General features: G+C 37.8%; 1 protein-coding gene across 1 annotated transcript; it reads right to left on the bottom strand.

Moving 5' to 3' along the window:
* Positions 1 to 2,143: 2,143 nt before the first annotated feature.
* On the bottom strand, positions 2,144 to 13,524 carry XKR9 (XK related 9). The gene is made up of 3 exons (XM_075706437.1): positions 13,250 to 13,524; positions 3,876 to 4,099; positions 2,144 to 2,787 (listed from the first exon to the last, which is right to left on the bottom strand). The coding sequence occupies exons 1-3, from the start codon at positions 13,522 to 13,524 to the stop codon at positions 2,144 to 2,146; spliced, it is 1,143 nt and encodes a 380-aa protein (XP_075562552.1).
* Positions 13,525 to 17,426: the final 3,902 nt, after the last annotated feature.

The following is a 17,426-nucleotide window of genomic DNA, read 5'->3' as shown; positions in this document are numbered from 1 at the left end:
TCCCTAGAGACCTGCTTCTCAGATCATGTACAAAGTTTGAGGTCGTCTTCCAAACAATGGTCAGACAAAATTTTGTAATTTTCTGTAAGTCAGAGATAATATTCTCCCTTTTCCACCCTACCTCACCCTAGTCCCTTCTCAGGATTTCAGATGAACAAACAATAAAAGTGTGTGAAGCAATATAGGGATAATCTTCACCTACGTTTTCATAGCAAAAGAAGAGTACATTCAGCTTAAAACCAAGCATGCATTTTTCTGCCAAGGGCACCATCACCAGTAATAAATACTTTGTAGATAAAGCAGACAGAACTTGGGGCAATCATGGTGCATGAAGCAGGATGGAGCCTTGGGCTTTTTCTCTTAACTATGCAGCCTTTGTAGGGCTGACAAATCTCTTTTCCAGAGTAGAGAGAAGTGAAGGTGCTGTTATATATTCATTTTAGGAAAACTATTGCTTAGATTTCATGGATTGTGCTTTTTTATGCCTTAACTTCTGGACCCACATTCTAGTTACCTCTAAGTGGAAATGAGGGATCTTAGAGGTAAATTCTTGCTACACTTCTTTTTTTATGCGTATCCCCAGAAAGGCGGACCATTCAATCCAAGCTATGCATCTAGAAATTCATTTCCTTGAATAGGATTAAGGAGATGTAAGTGGTTGGCCTGGTAAAGAGAATTATGGCAATGCAACAGGAGAGAAACACAGTTAGAAACTTCCCTAAGCTCTGCTAAGGCTGGAAGGGTAACAAGTAAAAGGCAGTCTGCAGTCCATGGACTTGACAGAAGAGGCACAGGACACAGCTCTTCAGTACCCTAATGTCAACCAAGCATCAGCCCTTTGCCCAAAGTTTCAGGGACGTTTTCTGTCAATCAATAATGCTAACAGATTTGGTTCCTGGCAAAGTTTTTCAGTTTTTCTTATCTCTGTCTCTTTTCTCAAACCGTTCCCTCCCTTTGCCTGTGGCTGCTCTAACTGCAAATGTGAATTATTGGAAAGGGAAAGTGGGGGAGAGAAAGAGCCCCAGTTTTCATAATTCAGATTTAAAACCCAGCAGCTCTGAAAGACTTCCCTTTAAATTTTATTTCTGAAGAAGCTGTGGCTATCAACCTTAGTTCCTTCACTGTTGGTTTATCATTTGAACACAGGAGTGAAATGTCTAATTTCACTCTGCCTTCTGCCAAAAAATCTTGATGGACAAGCTGTTTATTCCATCATTTTGCTGCCCCTGTGAGTGCAGTGCATCAGAACAGATGCTTCTCTTTTCTCTGGTGACAAAAGAAGCTGCACTACTGCATACCTAGCATAGCCTCCTATTTCAGTGGCAACCAGCATTTAAAGTATTATGTCTTAGAGCTCAAAGGAGAGGAAAGCTTCAAGGAAGATATTTCTTCCTTTATATGCAAGACTCCTGTTGCCATCCGAAAATCACTCAGGCTGCTATTTATAATCCAAAATGACAAGCTGGCATCACCCCTAAATACAGAAGGATGTGTGAAAGATTAGCAGAACAAAACCAACAACAGAGTCATTAAAACACCTAGAAAATAAAATGCTTGAAAACATCTCCCCAAATTTCTTTGTGGCAAGACAGTCATTGAGCCATAAATCAAAGCTGCTATTCTTTAGGAGATATTTAGGCAGAAGGCAGTACAGTTTGTAACTATGCTTACCTAAAGAAGAGCTGCAGCTCCTACACTAATGGGGAGAAGCAGATAACTGATCACTGCCCTCAATTATTTCATATGTGCTCCTCTTTCCTTCCAGCCAGAAAGGAAAAAAAAAGCAAGCCTTGTTTTTAACAGAATCAACATAAATGAATAGAATATGTTTTTAATGCTAGCTTTCATTTTATTATATTTTAGCTTTTCCTATGTTTTATTTGCATTGCTAAAAACTAAAACAGTGGTTTGTGTTGGATGGATAGATTAAATGGCTTCTTTTTCAAAACTAACTTTGACCAGCACATAGAGAAATATTCATGTTATAAACGCTTTGTATAGCATCGCAGAAAACAATAGTTATTCAGAGCAATAACTCTGGTCCATTATGTAATACTCAGTGATGATACATCAGAAACAATGACAGAGACAGACTGTCCAGCACATATTTGATTTGAAGTCCACACAAAAAAATCTATACTATTCACTGCATTATGAAATTTTGAAATCTACCAATTTCCATTCTACCTTTTTGTCCTGCCTCTCCATCAACTTCATCTGAACACGCCTGTGGTCTGCAATAAGCAGTGGGATGAAAATGCCTATAATAAACAACAAGAAAAATAATACCTAACACCAGACTAAGAATAGTTAGGATGCTCACGATTGTAAAATGTATTTCCTCCATAATGGAAGGTTTCCAGAACATATATACAAACAAAATACCTAGAGAAACAACAGTGTGAGTAGCATAATAAATAAAAATGCAAACTTTTGTTTTTCTCCCCTTTATGTTAAAAAAGGTAAAAATTAGAATTATTCCAACAACAGTTCTGTACAGGTATTCCATCTTCTTAGATTTGCAAAATGTCGTATGTTGTTTCAAAGTCCAGGTGAAGCCACAGATCCAAAGAAATATCAGCAGAATTACAGAACTTTTAACACTTAGGAGAGTGATCAGTGAAATACTGAGTATCCAAGAAGTGATGGTAAGCAGTTTATAGAAGAGATACACTGCCTTGGGAAGCACATGAAATTCATCTTTATCAGGCAGAGATTTTCGTAATGATATCTGGTAATCAACCATTGAAAAGGAGATACCACAAAAAGACATAATAATGGCAGCATCTAAACAAAACACAAGGACAGATGTTAAACCTAAGAAAAATATACTTATTTTACATTATAATTTCTGAAAGAAGTTTTGGACAAGTTCATGCTTTCTTAACACATTCTTTATACCAATTTTATATTTCCCCTGTGCTCCTGAACAAGTCACCTTAATTTTAAGGCTCAGTTTAGTTACCTAAATCTAGGCATCTGATGATGTTTGTGATGTCTATGTTACCCTGCCCAGCCTCTGGCCATTGACGGTCTAGCCTAAGTTGTGTGTCATATTTGCCATGTCCATACACAGACGACTTAGAAATTCCCAAAGTATTGCAAATAGCCCATAAAACTTAAGTTTCAGCAACTGATATTGACTCAGGGGTGTCTCTAACGTAGAAATCTATAACTAAGACTTATAACTAAGACTGGTGATATTTAAGACGAGATTCATTTGGCTGTTTTGTCTGAGTACCTATTGACTCCATGGACTATGAAGGAACACTACACAGCAGTGCAGATCTCTCCATCTGGTCAGATAAATTCCAACCCTAGGTAAGTCAACATCTTGCCAACAATGCTGCGAGTTTTAGAGCTGGAAACAGTAGAGCTGCTGTCTTGCTTTTGAGAGTTGAACCAGTCTCTCTTCATCATATTGCATTCTGCAATGCTGACATATCCTTAGTTTTTTTCTGACTCTGTCCCTCATCTGTAACGTGTGGACGATGGTAGAGACAGCTCACAGGGCTACTCTAAATACATTACTGATTTCAAGATGCCCAGTTAGTAGTTTTAAAAGAAACTGTAAACAAACACTTACAAAACAAATTGCTCTGCAAATGATATGCTAATTGTATGCAATAGCTTATTTTCAAGCGATGTATCATTATGTTTCTTATTAGATATTAAGACTTGTTATAGTAAAATCTTCCTTCTCATGGATTTAGCAGACCGGACCATCTACTAGGCAGAAATTCTAACTAAATGCAGAGTAATTATACAGTGGAGTGTATGTTTTCCAAAGTATGTTTAAAATGTTATCCAATCACGTAAGTTATCTTTTTAGTTAAGATACTCAGCTTGCAAGTTAAGGAGAAAGGCAGACTCACATTGAAAGAAATTATTTTTGCCATGTTCCATGAGGATGTAAATCTGGACAAAAAGCTGTGGTGTGGTCTCAATAAAAGTCTTGAACACCCTGAGCATGTTAATATCAGTCACTACATCAACAGCTTGCTTTTGAATGAAGTTGGGAGGGTCTGTTTCTGATGCATCTCCACTGCTGCTTTGTTTAAATGCAGCTTGGCAGCCATACTTCAAAGCAAACCAATACCTATAAGAAAAAAGGACACTTGATTAGACAGCACTTTTAAAAGCACAACTCAATAAAGTGATATAGCCTAACAACGATCTTTCCCATTTCATTCTCCATTCACATTTTATCTTTGAATGTAATCCAGCACCTTCTACTAAGATAAAATTTAGTCCAATATCTGTCTGGTATGAGTGATATCAGGTAATCATTTATAACCAGCGATACCAATGCAATGTAAAAACTACTAAAACAGAATGAGTCTTGCCAGAATAAAGATTACAAGCATTATTCTGTTAGGTTCTTATTTCTTTAAAAGTACCACATTTCTGAAAATTCCCTTAGCATCTCTTCTGAGTCTCTTTGAGATACTCATTCATTTTCTTTGTATCCTTTTAAGGGTATTAGTGAATATCCAGCTGTGAACATCCATATCTGTATAAGTATAATATGGATCCATAAGCCCCAAGGATAATATCTGATGAATTGCAAACATAGAAGAGGCTTTAAAAAAAAAAATCACTACAGTGTTATTTTCTAAATACTCAGGAAGACTTTCATTTCAGAAAATTATTTTCAAGACACATAGATTCCTGGGTTGACAGATTCTACTAATAATCTGAGTGGTTTTACATGAAGAAACCATTTGTCTTGGCAAATGTGTGCACTTGAATGACTTTTAGAACACTTCTGGTTTATTTTCAATTAAGCCTAGATGAACATTTCCTCTAAAAGAGCAATAAATGCAAAGATACATGGAATTAGTTAGTCACAACTGGTGTGCATTCTGTGTGGTAAAGAACCTTTTCTGCTCAGGATATCTCTAATGCTTTGCTTAGAGATAAATAAAACCTAGCTCATTTTCAAGACCTTTGCTTCAGGCCAAGAAGTGGACATAGCACTTCAGAGGGGAGAGAACGCTTACGTTTTAATCAAAAACCATTTTGATAATTAAGGGAGGAACCAGCTATTGTGCATGGTAATCTTTACAGCTGTGTTCAGGAAAACAGGATGGTGGCTACAACTTGATGCAGGACCAGAACTCTAGCTGCTGGAAATTATAGTATTTCCACTGTCCCTAATGGACTCACACAGAGCCCTGGTGAATGACCCGACTCATTGCTCAGTGCTTTGGAAGCCAAGGGAGGTAGGTAATGTTCTTTTCTGTAATAGATGAAATGGGGCAATTCCAGAACAGGTTTTCACAGCTAAAGAACTCTTTCCAGTTCAGCAGCAAAGAAATAATCTTTTGGAACTAGTCAACAAATTAAAGCAGGGAGAAGTATCCTCGTAAGTATGCATGTAAATCCTATCCTGAAGTAAAGCAATGCTTGCTCTCTTCTGCTGTTTACTTGACTTCAAGTGGCCAGTAGCACTGGCTGTGCAGATTGTAGACTAAGCCTTGTAACTCTGCAGCACTGTAATAGGCTGTCGTGGTTTAGCCCCACCAGCAACTAAGCACCACGCAGCCGCTCGCTCACTCCCCCTACCCCAATGGGATGGGGGAGAGAATCGGAGGAGTAAGAGTGAGAAACACTCCTGGGGTGAGATAAGAACAGTTTAATAATTGAAATAAAATAAAGTAAAATAATAATAATAACAACAATATACTAATAATAGTAATAATAATATACAAAGCAAGTGATGCACAATGCAATTGCTCACCACCCGCCAAACGATACCCAGACAGTTCCCGAGCAGCAATCGTTGCTCCCCGGCCAACCCCCCCCAGTTTATATACCGAGCATGACGTCATATGGTATGGAATAGCCCTTTGGTCAGTTTGGATCAACTATTCTGGCTGTGCCCCCTCCCAGTTTCTTGTGCACCTGGCAGAGCATGAGAAGCTGAAAAGTCCTTGACTAGCATAAGCAGTACTCAGCAACAACTACAAACATCAGTGTGTTATCAACATTCTTCTCCTACTAAATCCAAAACACAACACTATGCCTGCTACTAGGAAGAAAATTAACTCTATCCCAGCCGAAACCAGGACATAGGCACTGTCATTGCTAGTAATGCGATATAAGCTTTGCAAGACCTCATGACTGGGGTTTGTCAGGCTTGCTCTGGTTGAAGTTTTCTTGACCTGTCTGTGACTTTGTTTTACTTGGTTGGTTTAGCTTGGATTTTCTGCAGAAAATTTGGTGATTTCTTCCAATTGACCAGGCTGCTAATTTGTTTTACTTTTGTTCATTTTTGTGTGGTACAGCCATAGTATAGTTACTGTTACAGGTAACAGTAACAAGCAGATATTCTGTATTGAATGAAATATTTATGACAGACATGATGACATTGGATGGAGAAATATAGTCTTGGTATGACAGCAGAGGTTCTGAAATGTGGAAACACAGGATGCAGTGTAGAAGAATGCATGGATAGGATGATAAGAGATGGCTTGACACTGGAGATTCCACAGCTATAAACAACTCACCAGTGGTCACTTACAAAAACGCAGACCTGGAGCTGGATGAAACTAGTTTGGATGTAGCACGAAGCTGCAGAGAAGTAAGAGAAAGCAAAGTCTGAATGTGTGTTAGCAAACACACAAAAAAGACCCAAAGTGGATCCTAAGGGTGAAGAAGAAGAAACCATCAACATGAACATCATGTTCTTCTCAGCAAGACCCCAGGCACTGGTAACACCCTTAATACCCCCCGACACACACACCAGAATGAAACTGCAAACATTAGGACCCAGAGAAGCAGAAGAAGGGTGAGTAAAACACAAGGAAAAGGGATAGGAATGAAAAAATATGCATGCAATCTATTTTAACCGTAGTATTATTATTACTGAAATGTTTTATGCATAGAAGTATTCTTTCTTTTCCTGTAATAAATAGATCTAGACTAATAATGATTCTTGGAATCAACTGCTAGGATTTCACTTATACTAATAATACGTTCTTGGCTTTATAGGTATATAAATCTTGTGTGTTTGCCCATAAACAGGATTTTGAGCATAACAGTCTTCAGACATCACTTTCAAGCCTATTTCTGCCTATTCAGTTCCCAGATGTCTTGAGCTTCCAATATTCTTCTCCAATGAACCCATTTTGACTATAACTAGCAGGCAAGGACAGCAAAATCAGTCCTTTTTCAAGAAAATTCACTGTTATTCAGCTAACTTTTCTAGCATTATAAACATTGCTAAAGGTTTTTTTCCCTTGACAGAAGAATTTAGTCAGTTGGATTTTGAAGATTACATCATTCTTTCAGATCTATTTTCTTGAGAAATCAAGCAGACCACCACAGACCATCACTTGGTTATCTTACACAGTTGTACAAGCCTGCTAACGTGCAAGCTGAGAAGGAGAAGGTCCTATGCCTTAGCTTGCCTCCTACTTCCATTCCCTAAGGATGCATCTGAGATTATTTCAATATTCATGCTGAAGTGACACTGGTTCCTGATTCCCTGATCATCCACAGGATCATATGCACTACGGATCCCATGAAACCCATGCAGTTGCATTTTCTTTACACAGAAAACAGGGGGCAGCAGATCATTAGACACCCAGACCTCACCCCAGTATGACATTTGAGCACAGACCCCTTCTGCTTACAAAGGGAGCTAGGAAGAATTCCTGGCTCCTCCAGGTGTTAAAGGTTTAACACCTTCACCATCTTTAACAACTGAATCCTTTGACCACAGGAGACGCAGTGTCAGGGGTTCTTCCAGAGCTATGAGCAAAACAGGCAGGATTTGCAGGTCTTGGGTTAAGTGCATGCTAGAGGAATCATGATTTATTCCCTGGTATGTTAAGCCTGTCTTATATGGTCACAAGTGAGAATGCAACCTAGAAGGATCAGTAGTAGGTGTGGAGCAGTTATGTTACTACTGAGGAGCCTTAGAGGAAGATCCTTTGCTCTTTTCCTTGCAGAAATTCATAGACTGCATCCCTGCCATTGAGGGCATACACTGATTCTATGAGCTGGCTCTAGTTCCATTATTTACTCCCAGAGGAAACTCTTTTCTACTTCGATGTTTTTGTGTATTTATCTTACTGTTCTCTGAATAATCACTCATAAGCAAAGAACTGAACTGTTTGGCATGGCATCTATACCTTTTTCATTTTAGAAAACAATTAGGATTCCAAAACATCTGGTTCTTGCATCTGAGATGTAAACATCTGGAGAGTTCGCAATGTTTTCAAGAAAAAACAATTGGGTAGACCGATCTGTTAGTTGTCCACGGACTCATTCACCAGAGCCTGTGTTTGTCCAAGCAGCAAGAAGTGGAAACCAGCTGCACAAATTTTGAGCTGCAGAGCTCACAGCTGAGGAGGCAGATGATACACAAGGCAAGAACCAGGCATATTGTAAAAGGAATACTTCAGCTGGATGCATACCTGAAATCGCTTGTCAGTTTTCAGAAGCACATTCCTCTGAGTATGGTATACTAGGTTTTTATTGTTATAAGATGGCATGCTATAGCATTTTTCACTAGTTGTAATGATTTCAGTTAGTCCACTTCTGACTTTGAAAACTGTATAAAATACATTGTTTTTTTCTAGAAAAGTCCAAATACTTCCATTGCTCTTTGACTATGTATCAAGCAAGGTGCTATTCCCTGAGCTCCATGCACCTATGTCACTTACTGTAGTTCACTGTGACAAATCTTCTATCCTTTAAGAGTATTTTGAGCTTACACTCCCATTCCCATCTGCCCATTTGGCATGCAATATTTGGACAATTTTGGAAGGGCCCATAGCCAGCTTTTAGGCCTAACATTGGACAACTGCATTCACAGCCAAGGGCAAAGTTCAGTCTGTACTAAGGGATAGATCAGACTCAAATTTTCTCCTTTATCATGCCCATGGCTCACCTAAACACTGTGCCTGCTATGAACCTATCATAATTATATACCTATATTAATATATCTATTGCCATAGCAGCTCCATGCTTCAATCTTCATAAACTGAAAAAAAGGCTCTTAAAAAGCTACTTCAACTGGAATAAAAATAAATTAATTAAAAGTATTGGATTGGTTATGTATTTTAAGTGGACATACATCTTAAACTGAAGGTGAAATGTGTATGGGGAGTGTGTCATTGATATAGCAAATGCAGGCTTGCCATTTACTTTTTCTCCCTCTAAACTCATTAAAGACGATATTTTTTCATTAATCCAAGGTACATAAGCTACTTGGAAGCCAATAGAGTAAAACATCACAATTTCTTTAGAACTGGAATTGGCATATGTGAACAGTAAAGAATAATCAGTGTTTCTAAATATCATATTCACTTTGATAGGGAAAGAAAAAGTTTCTACCCTTGTAGTGTCGCTTTGTGGAGAACACAGGTGATCGGACTCCTACTTGTTATAAACAATCATTGAAACACAGCTCCAATGTCACTCCTACATTTTCATCATCATTTCATAAGGGAAGAAGTTTGCTCCCGGTCTCCTGTAAAATTAGGAAGCCTTTGGCTCTCCAAGCATGACTGGGAATTCACAGAGGTGACAGCTACTTGTTTTTGTTGCTTCACAGCCTTCACATCACAGGCAAGCCGCCTTGCCAGTGCTTCCATATCACCTGCTCCCCCTCAGATTTCTGCTGAAGACTTTCCACCACAATCCCAGTACTACACTTCATGTCCCATCTCTTCAAACTACACTGATAAAGACTTGGGTGCCATTTAGAAATTCATGCAGGCAGGGTGTCAGAGACCTGGCAGCTATGATTGTCTCCTCTAAATTCTCGTCACACAATCACAGTTTGCAGCATCGTATAAATCCTTAATAAAAAGAAAATTATTCTCTGCTGCATGTTAAACTTAATCTTCTAAGTATCGAAAGGCTTGGATTAAGTCCATGAAACTGATGCAACTAAGTCAATACTTAGGACAGTAAATTTATATTAAGAAGATGTGATCAAGCACATATTATTACGTAACCTCTGAGTCACTTAAAGCAGCATTACAAACTTTCCACTTTTACTTGACTCTCTGTACCTCACTGACTTGGTATCTTAAATACCTTTCTATTTATTTTGTCCTGTGGAACTTCTTGTTATACACATCAATTGCTAGAGGCATGTTACCAGCTTCAGTCCTCATTTTTGATCCATTCTTGGTCTGGGTGTGACTTAACAGGTGCTAAATCTGTACCACTATAAACTGAACATCAGCTATCTTGACTGATTTTTTCTCATCACCTTTTAAAAACGTGTAATGAAATAATTCCGGTTTCAGCAAAGCACTCACATTTACTCTGATGTCCCATGGATTTAGAATTCACCTTTGCAAAAAAATCTTTTTCATCAGCTCCTGTTCAAAGATGCAGAGCATCTTGAGCCTACCTTTAAGCATCAAGAGACACAACAGTAGCTGCCAATATCACAATGGCTGCTGCCTGTATGGCCTTCTGCTCTGACAGTGAAGGTTGTTAATTGCTAAAATTTAGTCTTCCTCAGGTGTCCTTGACTGCTGCAAACTGCTACATGTCAGTGGGCTCCAGAATTCATATGGTGCCCCAGGGAAATGTCCCATTTTTCCACATTCACTGACTGTGTTATTGTCCTAATGTTGACTGTTACACTGCAATCTGTTCTCAATTGTACCAACATCTGTGTGACCTATTTAAATGGGTCAAGCTGAAAATAATTTTAGTCAGCATAGCTAATATATACTTTACCAACTTAATTTTGCTCCTTGCAGAGAATAACATCTTGTATGAAATATAATTACAGGTCTACATTCTTTCCATTAAAATAAACTAAAGCCTTATTAGACATGAAATAATTTTAATTTCATTTTTCTCTATTTTTAACATATATGTACATAAGTGTATACACACATATTATTTCCATATTTATTACTTAGCATTGGCAGTGTGATAACGTAACCAGACCAATTGCCATTGTGCTGTACACTGTACAAACATAACATAATGAAGTTCCCTGTTCCAAAGATGGAGCAAGAGGTGTAAAAGACATATGAGAGAGGGAAGAAGGGAAGAAAGAAAGGAAGAAATGAAGCAAGGTAATTTGGTAAGGTGTATTCACATCTATATAATGTCAGGCATCCTAAGTTCACTGGCCAAGTCGTATTTACCAGCTAGGCCGCTATTTTCCTCTGTAGTGAATGGAGAACATAGGTATCTGCCCCAAATGAACTTCTGGAGAAATTCACCTTAACAAGTATGACCCAACTCCTGACAAAATCTATTTTTACCCATTGACTACAGAGATAAGCCTGAGAGACTCATTGTCTAAATTAACTGGATAAATCAGATGACTAAGGAGAACAGGAGGGAGTTGTACATGGATACACATAAGAAAACACATATAATAGGAAGTATATAACAGTTGATCTCAAAGGTACAAGCACAGATGTCAGCTTGCTGTTATCAGTTTATAGTTTACAGTATGCATTATCACACTGCTGAATTTTGAGGAGTGGCTGAAGAACTTTGTAATTTATATATATAAACTAGGAAACTTTTTCCAAGCATAAGTGGCAGCATAGGAGAAAATATCATTGGTGCAATAGAGAACAAGTGACCAAGTTGACAACACCGTCAGTGCAAAGGGCAAAATTACGTTTACTAGATAATAACCCACTCAGACAAGACGCAGCTAATTCTGGGAAGGAAGCTTCGACAATTATAGGAATTCATGGTAAGAGGTATTCATTGGAACGGGTACGAGTTCAGGTAAATCCAAGAGTTTCATGGATTGCCTTAAAGTTCAGGTAATCCATGAAGATTTGCCCGTAAAAGCAGCATTTTGAATATTTATCATCAGTTATCAGAAAGAGAGGTCATGGCTTTAATTTCCTTTGGAAGAAACGAACCCAGAGGGGCAGGTTTGTAAGTCACGAGCGCAAGAATGGCACTCCCAGCCATACCTGAAGATGAAAAGCCTTGGCGACAGACAAAAAGGAGAGTGCCACAGGGGGCTCTGAGACATCCCCTCTAAAAGGCAGAACCTGGTAGAGTCCCTGTGGCCAGGTCTTGGTATATCTTACATGAACCAACCCATGTCCATGGATCTGGTTAGTGAATAAGAAACCATCGAGAAATATTGAAGAAGGATTTTCTTTTTCTTCAAAATGCAGTATTTCTAAGTTTTTTCTAATACCTGACACAAGAAAGGTTAAACCTGTCAGTAAGTACTCCTCTGTGAATTCTAAAACTTGAGGACTGTAAGAGGAGGAGGAGCAGGAAAGTAAAGCCTGATGGACAAAAGGAAAAAATATTGAGAGGCAAAAGTTAATTGTGACATGTAAAAGCTCCATCATTTTCTTTAATCCATGATAACATCAAGTGAATAAAACATGCGTGTGAGGGGAATTTTTACACTGGCATAAATATATCTTTCATCGCTGTCCATAGAGTAGTATAGGAAGTTAAAGGAGGCATTTTAAATAAGTATTTTATTAAATTACTCCAATAAGTCTATATTCACTCATGTTTCTCACATGTTGCATACCCAAAATAATTAAAATTCAGGACTTTTCACCAACACCTTTCACCTCAATTTTAAAATGGAATTAAAATCTTGGCACAAATGATCTCTATAATGATAATGATAATTTTATAGCAAAGCCATCACAGAATGTTAAGCATATGGTATCTTAAACTATTCCTGGACATGTGTCTTTCAGCAAAGGTTCCTGTCACCATTACCCCAGTCCCTGCAGGAAGTACTGCTGCAAGTATTCTTACTATTCAACTATTCATGTCTCTCCCAAATCTTGGTGTTTTTTCTACATTTGTTTAGACTCTCAGGTTCAATACTACATATGGCTAGAACTCAGGTTCAAAAATTACCTCTTACTTCAGCTGTCTCACCTGCTTAGTGTAATCAAATGAATTCCTTTCTTAACATCACTTTAAAAACTTACATTTATCCATTACAACAGTATTACTCTGTAAAGCAAGCAGTTTTATTAAATATGCCCTATCAAAAGGCTGATTAATCAAATAGAGTTAGGCTATGAATCATAAAAATTATTACTTACAGGTAAAATGAAAGAAGATCTACATTTCCATCAAAACCTGACATAATTTACCCCTGGCATATGCAGACAAAAATCCATTTGCTTACATGGAGCAGTAATTGCTAAGGCCAGAAGTGGGTTTGTCCCTGAAGCCATATTAAGTATTTCTTAATAAACTGTCTTAAAGAAATATGATTTCTCATTAAAAAAAAAAAAAATGTGCTTACCTTATAAAAATTCCACACTGAAAGAGATGAACTAGAAAAATCCATTTCAGCTTCCCAGTATCACTACCTTCCCAGTCATTTTTAAACCACTCATAACTGAATACCTGAGTTATTAATGATGAAAGACCTCTAAAACACAGTATCAATATACCCCAACAATATTGTCCTTGATAGAAATATTTACTAGCTACCCAGAAGTCCACTCCAATATCAAATACATAAATTATAATTCCACCAACTAAAAAAATAAAATTCTGCTTAGTAAATTTCATCATGTATTAGACTGTCACTGTTGTCATTCTCTCCTCACTTCATGTAAAGGAAAGTCAGAATTAATCTAAATGCTTTCCTACAATGGAGTCTTTTTCCTGATGATACCATCTGATTATAGTGCTTTATACAAAGGAAAGTTGGATTATGCATCTTTATTATGGCAAAGGGACTTGCATTTTTCTAGATTCTTGATTTAAATATTAAATTAACTGCAGTGATACATGTCTATTCTGGAAAAGATAAATGTAAATTGTCTTTTTAACTGATGGAGTCGTTCTTCATTACTGGTTCCTAAAAAGAAGAAGAAAAAAGGAAGATCAGCAGCAACAATATTTTCTTTTAAAGTCTCATACAGCAATTCACACGACCATTTAAACAAGCAAGTACAAAATGCAGAATACACTGAGATATCTGTGAACAATCAGCCCAAGAGAAGGTGCACCTCTAAACCTGCTGAGGTCACCCACTCTCCCAACCACAGTGACTCTCCACTTACCAAGCAACTGTTGAGATAATTCCTAATAGTTGCAAAATACTAAGAAACAAGCTTACCTCTACTAGATTTTAAAACCAGCTTATGGAAAAAAAGATTCATTCCCAGAACTTTCGTAACTTCTGAGCTATTCTCCCTTACTGTGCACAGCACAAAACACCAAGACAACTCCTGTCTTGAGTACACACCATTGTAACAGAGTACACATCATTATGTCATTTCCAACTGTGTTACTGCATTTGTGTGCATATGTCTAGTGGTTTTATCATTTCTGCTTGTTTTTCCATACGCAGCAAGGAAGTGCTGAGTAGGATTGCAGCTCTCCTGTTAAAGAGACTTGTAAGGAGCCAGACCTGAACCAGCCTACACCTCTTTGGGAAACATCTGACAAGCTGTTGCAAGTAGTACCTACGCACAGATGACCTAACCATATTGTCTACTGCAAATAGAATTAATTTGCAGTCTGAACTATGTTTACATTGCCTAACATTGCAAGGATCCTTGTGACCTCTCTGAGTAGTCCTTACACACATTTACTCCGTAGAACTGTGGTATTTGTCAGGCGAAACAGAAAAGCTATAAGGCAGTACGTTCTTTGTCTCATTCATTTCCACCTCTGCAAAGCTATAAACATAAAAATGACAAAGTCCCTTATTTCATTTGCATATCTTAGGAAAAAGCTGCTGGCAGCAATCCCAAAGGATGGGAGGCAGGATGTGCCAAAGCACCAGGTTTGGGCTGGTGCCACCGCCAAACAGCCTCAGACAATACACGGGAAACAGCTGCGGCAGGGAGCTCAGGGCAGGGGAAGGGCATGCGGAGGCAGGTCTCCTTTGGGTTTTTGTGAATTTAGGCACACTGCCACAGAGGAGTGAAATGAGACAATTGGTTAATATCCCATGAACAAAGCTTTTGAAAGGTAATGACTATTCTTTGCTTGTGTTGATTGGGCTAGTCTACAGTGTCACCCAAGTACAAACCCGAAAAAGAGAACTTAAGCTGTTAATTCCCTAATGAAGACATGTGGGAACATAACAGCCTAAAACAGTGCTGGCTGTCTAAACATTATTTTTTCAGATCTAGCCATTAGCTATTTCTAGCCTCTTGTTCTATCTCCTACTTAGGTTTCATGTCCTGGCCCAGAAGAGGTGAGAAAGATCAGGAGATCTTACAGCTGGGATAGCTGGAATCCTTTCACTGTTCTTTCCTGTCCTCTCCAGTAAAACACCACTAATCTCTTTCAAATCACTAATGCAATTTATATCCAATTCAGTCAGATTCAGGGAAGTGGACTTTGGTATAAAGTCCTGCATAAACTGAGCTTTGTGTATACAACTGTTTCATATCTGAAAACTTGTGTATTAACAAACTTAAGAGTTTATTACTAGGATTCATTAAAAAAAAATCCAAAGAAAACTGTATTTACTCTATATAAGAACATCATGTCATTCTGCAGCTTGAGGTACTACCTTCGTCAAGCCATATCCTTTTTTGTGACAAGAAGGTTATGCACGGTTTTTAGAACAGATTAAAAAAAAAACCAAAAAACCCAAACAGGTTCACTATTTCACTGTTACAGGAAACACAACAGTAAAAGTTAAGTCAATAACTGGATCCAAACAGAAAGTTCTTTGGATAGGCAACTTATGTCTGAAGTAGGTAGTATACCAGGGTTCACATTGAATGAGTAATAGTGTACTAGACATTTGAGTGGCAAGGACTAGCCTCTAATTTTGTACCTGAAATGAATAAACAGGGTAACTGGATTTTTCCCTCTTTACAACCTCCCTATCCTTTTGTATCTGAGCACTTCACAAAGAGGAATTATCTCATTATCATTTTATCCCTAATAAGAAAGGAAGTTTTACAGGCTATGTCCAGGCTCCTCTGAAACAACAGCATGAAGAGTAGCTGTGAGCCAGGTGATTTCTACTTTTGGATTTGGACGCATACTGTCCAAACTGCTGCCATGCTGTCAGTCTGCAGACCTGTCTGGACATCTTGGTGCTATATGAAGCCATCAGGTAAGCTGAGATAAATAAGGAGCCACACATTATCAAGCATGTCAGCCTGCTCACAGTCTCATAATTATCTTGAATAAGGAATCTAGTCTTGCAAGAGCCTTGGAACGGCTAGTAAAACACAGGGTTTACATTTTGCTCATGGTAACCTAAAAAAAAAAATCTATCAGAGACTCACAAATCTGTATTCCTGAATGTCTAATATCTTAATTCCAAGGCCAAACACAAATGCCTGCTCACAAGTGCACATGAAATCGCTATTGAAGATCTCAGCCCTTAATATCCCGTACATTTGACGGATGACAGCACTCCAAAGAGCACCATGGTCTCATATACCAGGTGGGGTACAATTAAGTGCCACTGGAGAGAGTCTCTTGTATCACTCAGAATTATATTGTCCCTGGTCTTATTAAACATATGAGGTCTAACATGACAGGAGCAAGAAGAGTAAAGTGTCTGCCAGCCAACATAAATATAAGTCTGCTCTAAAAACTAACATACTTTTACAGAATCATCTTGTGATAAAGCAGAAACAATAAAATGTGATTAGCAAGGCCTTCAGTTCTTTAAATGCAGCATTTAAAATGCTGCTACAAAATGCAGACTTACCTTAATACTGGCCACGGATAGAGATTTTTCACTTTAAAAAATTGTACATTTGCATATTCACAGGTTTCCCATCCGTACCTTTACAAGACTTGCAATCCAAGAAAAGTTACACAGCTTACTGATATAACACAAACTGAAACTAAAATCATATGGAAACCATGTGACACAGTTAATGATTTGCTACCTGTCAATAACTGCCATTCTTATGAATATATCATAAAAATTCTATTCTAAACATTCAGTTTAGAAGTCCCTGTCTATATTTAATACTGTTTAATATATTATAAAATTCCTTTCAATAAATCAATTTCACACTTTACTCCATAAAAGTTAAAAAAAAAAAAGTACCACTTTCCCTCTGTATGTTTATATATCCGTGTATGCATGCTCAAACTTAGTTTGTGAGACCTGTTGAGCAAAAGACAATAGATATTTATGGAAACACATACGTGTATATGTGTGTGTTTATATGTATATGTTTGTTTATATATTCATGTATTTATTTGTATACACATTTATCTATCTCAAAGATTTATGAAAAAAAACCAATCCTTTTGGCTATAGTTGAAAACTGTAGTACAACGCACTTTAAAATACATACAAAAAGCTTTTCTGTGCAATGATACATGAAGAGACTGCACGTGTTCAGGGACAAGTGATTAAAATTATTTGCCTCTGGTAAAACTACAGGTGTTTGCAAGAGTCTGCTCCAGCTGAGCTATCAGCACTCAACATACAATTTTTATGCATGTTGAAAAGAGCTGTAGGGTACAAGGAGCAG

Source organism: Pelecanus crispus, chromosome 2 (assembly GCF_030463565.1).
Source record: "Pelecanus crispus isolate bPelCri1 chromosome 2, bPelCri1.pri, whole genome shotgun sequence".
Lineage (NCBI taxonomy): Eukaryota > Metazoa > Chordata > Aves > Pelecaniformes > Pelecanidae > Pelecanus > Pelecanus crispus.
Note: the sequence above shows the minus strand (reverse complement) of the source record. Positions and strands in the feature narration are given on the sequence as shown.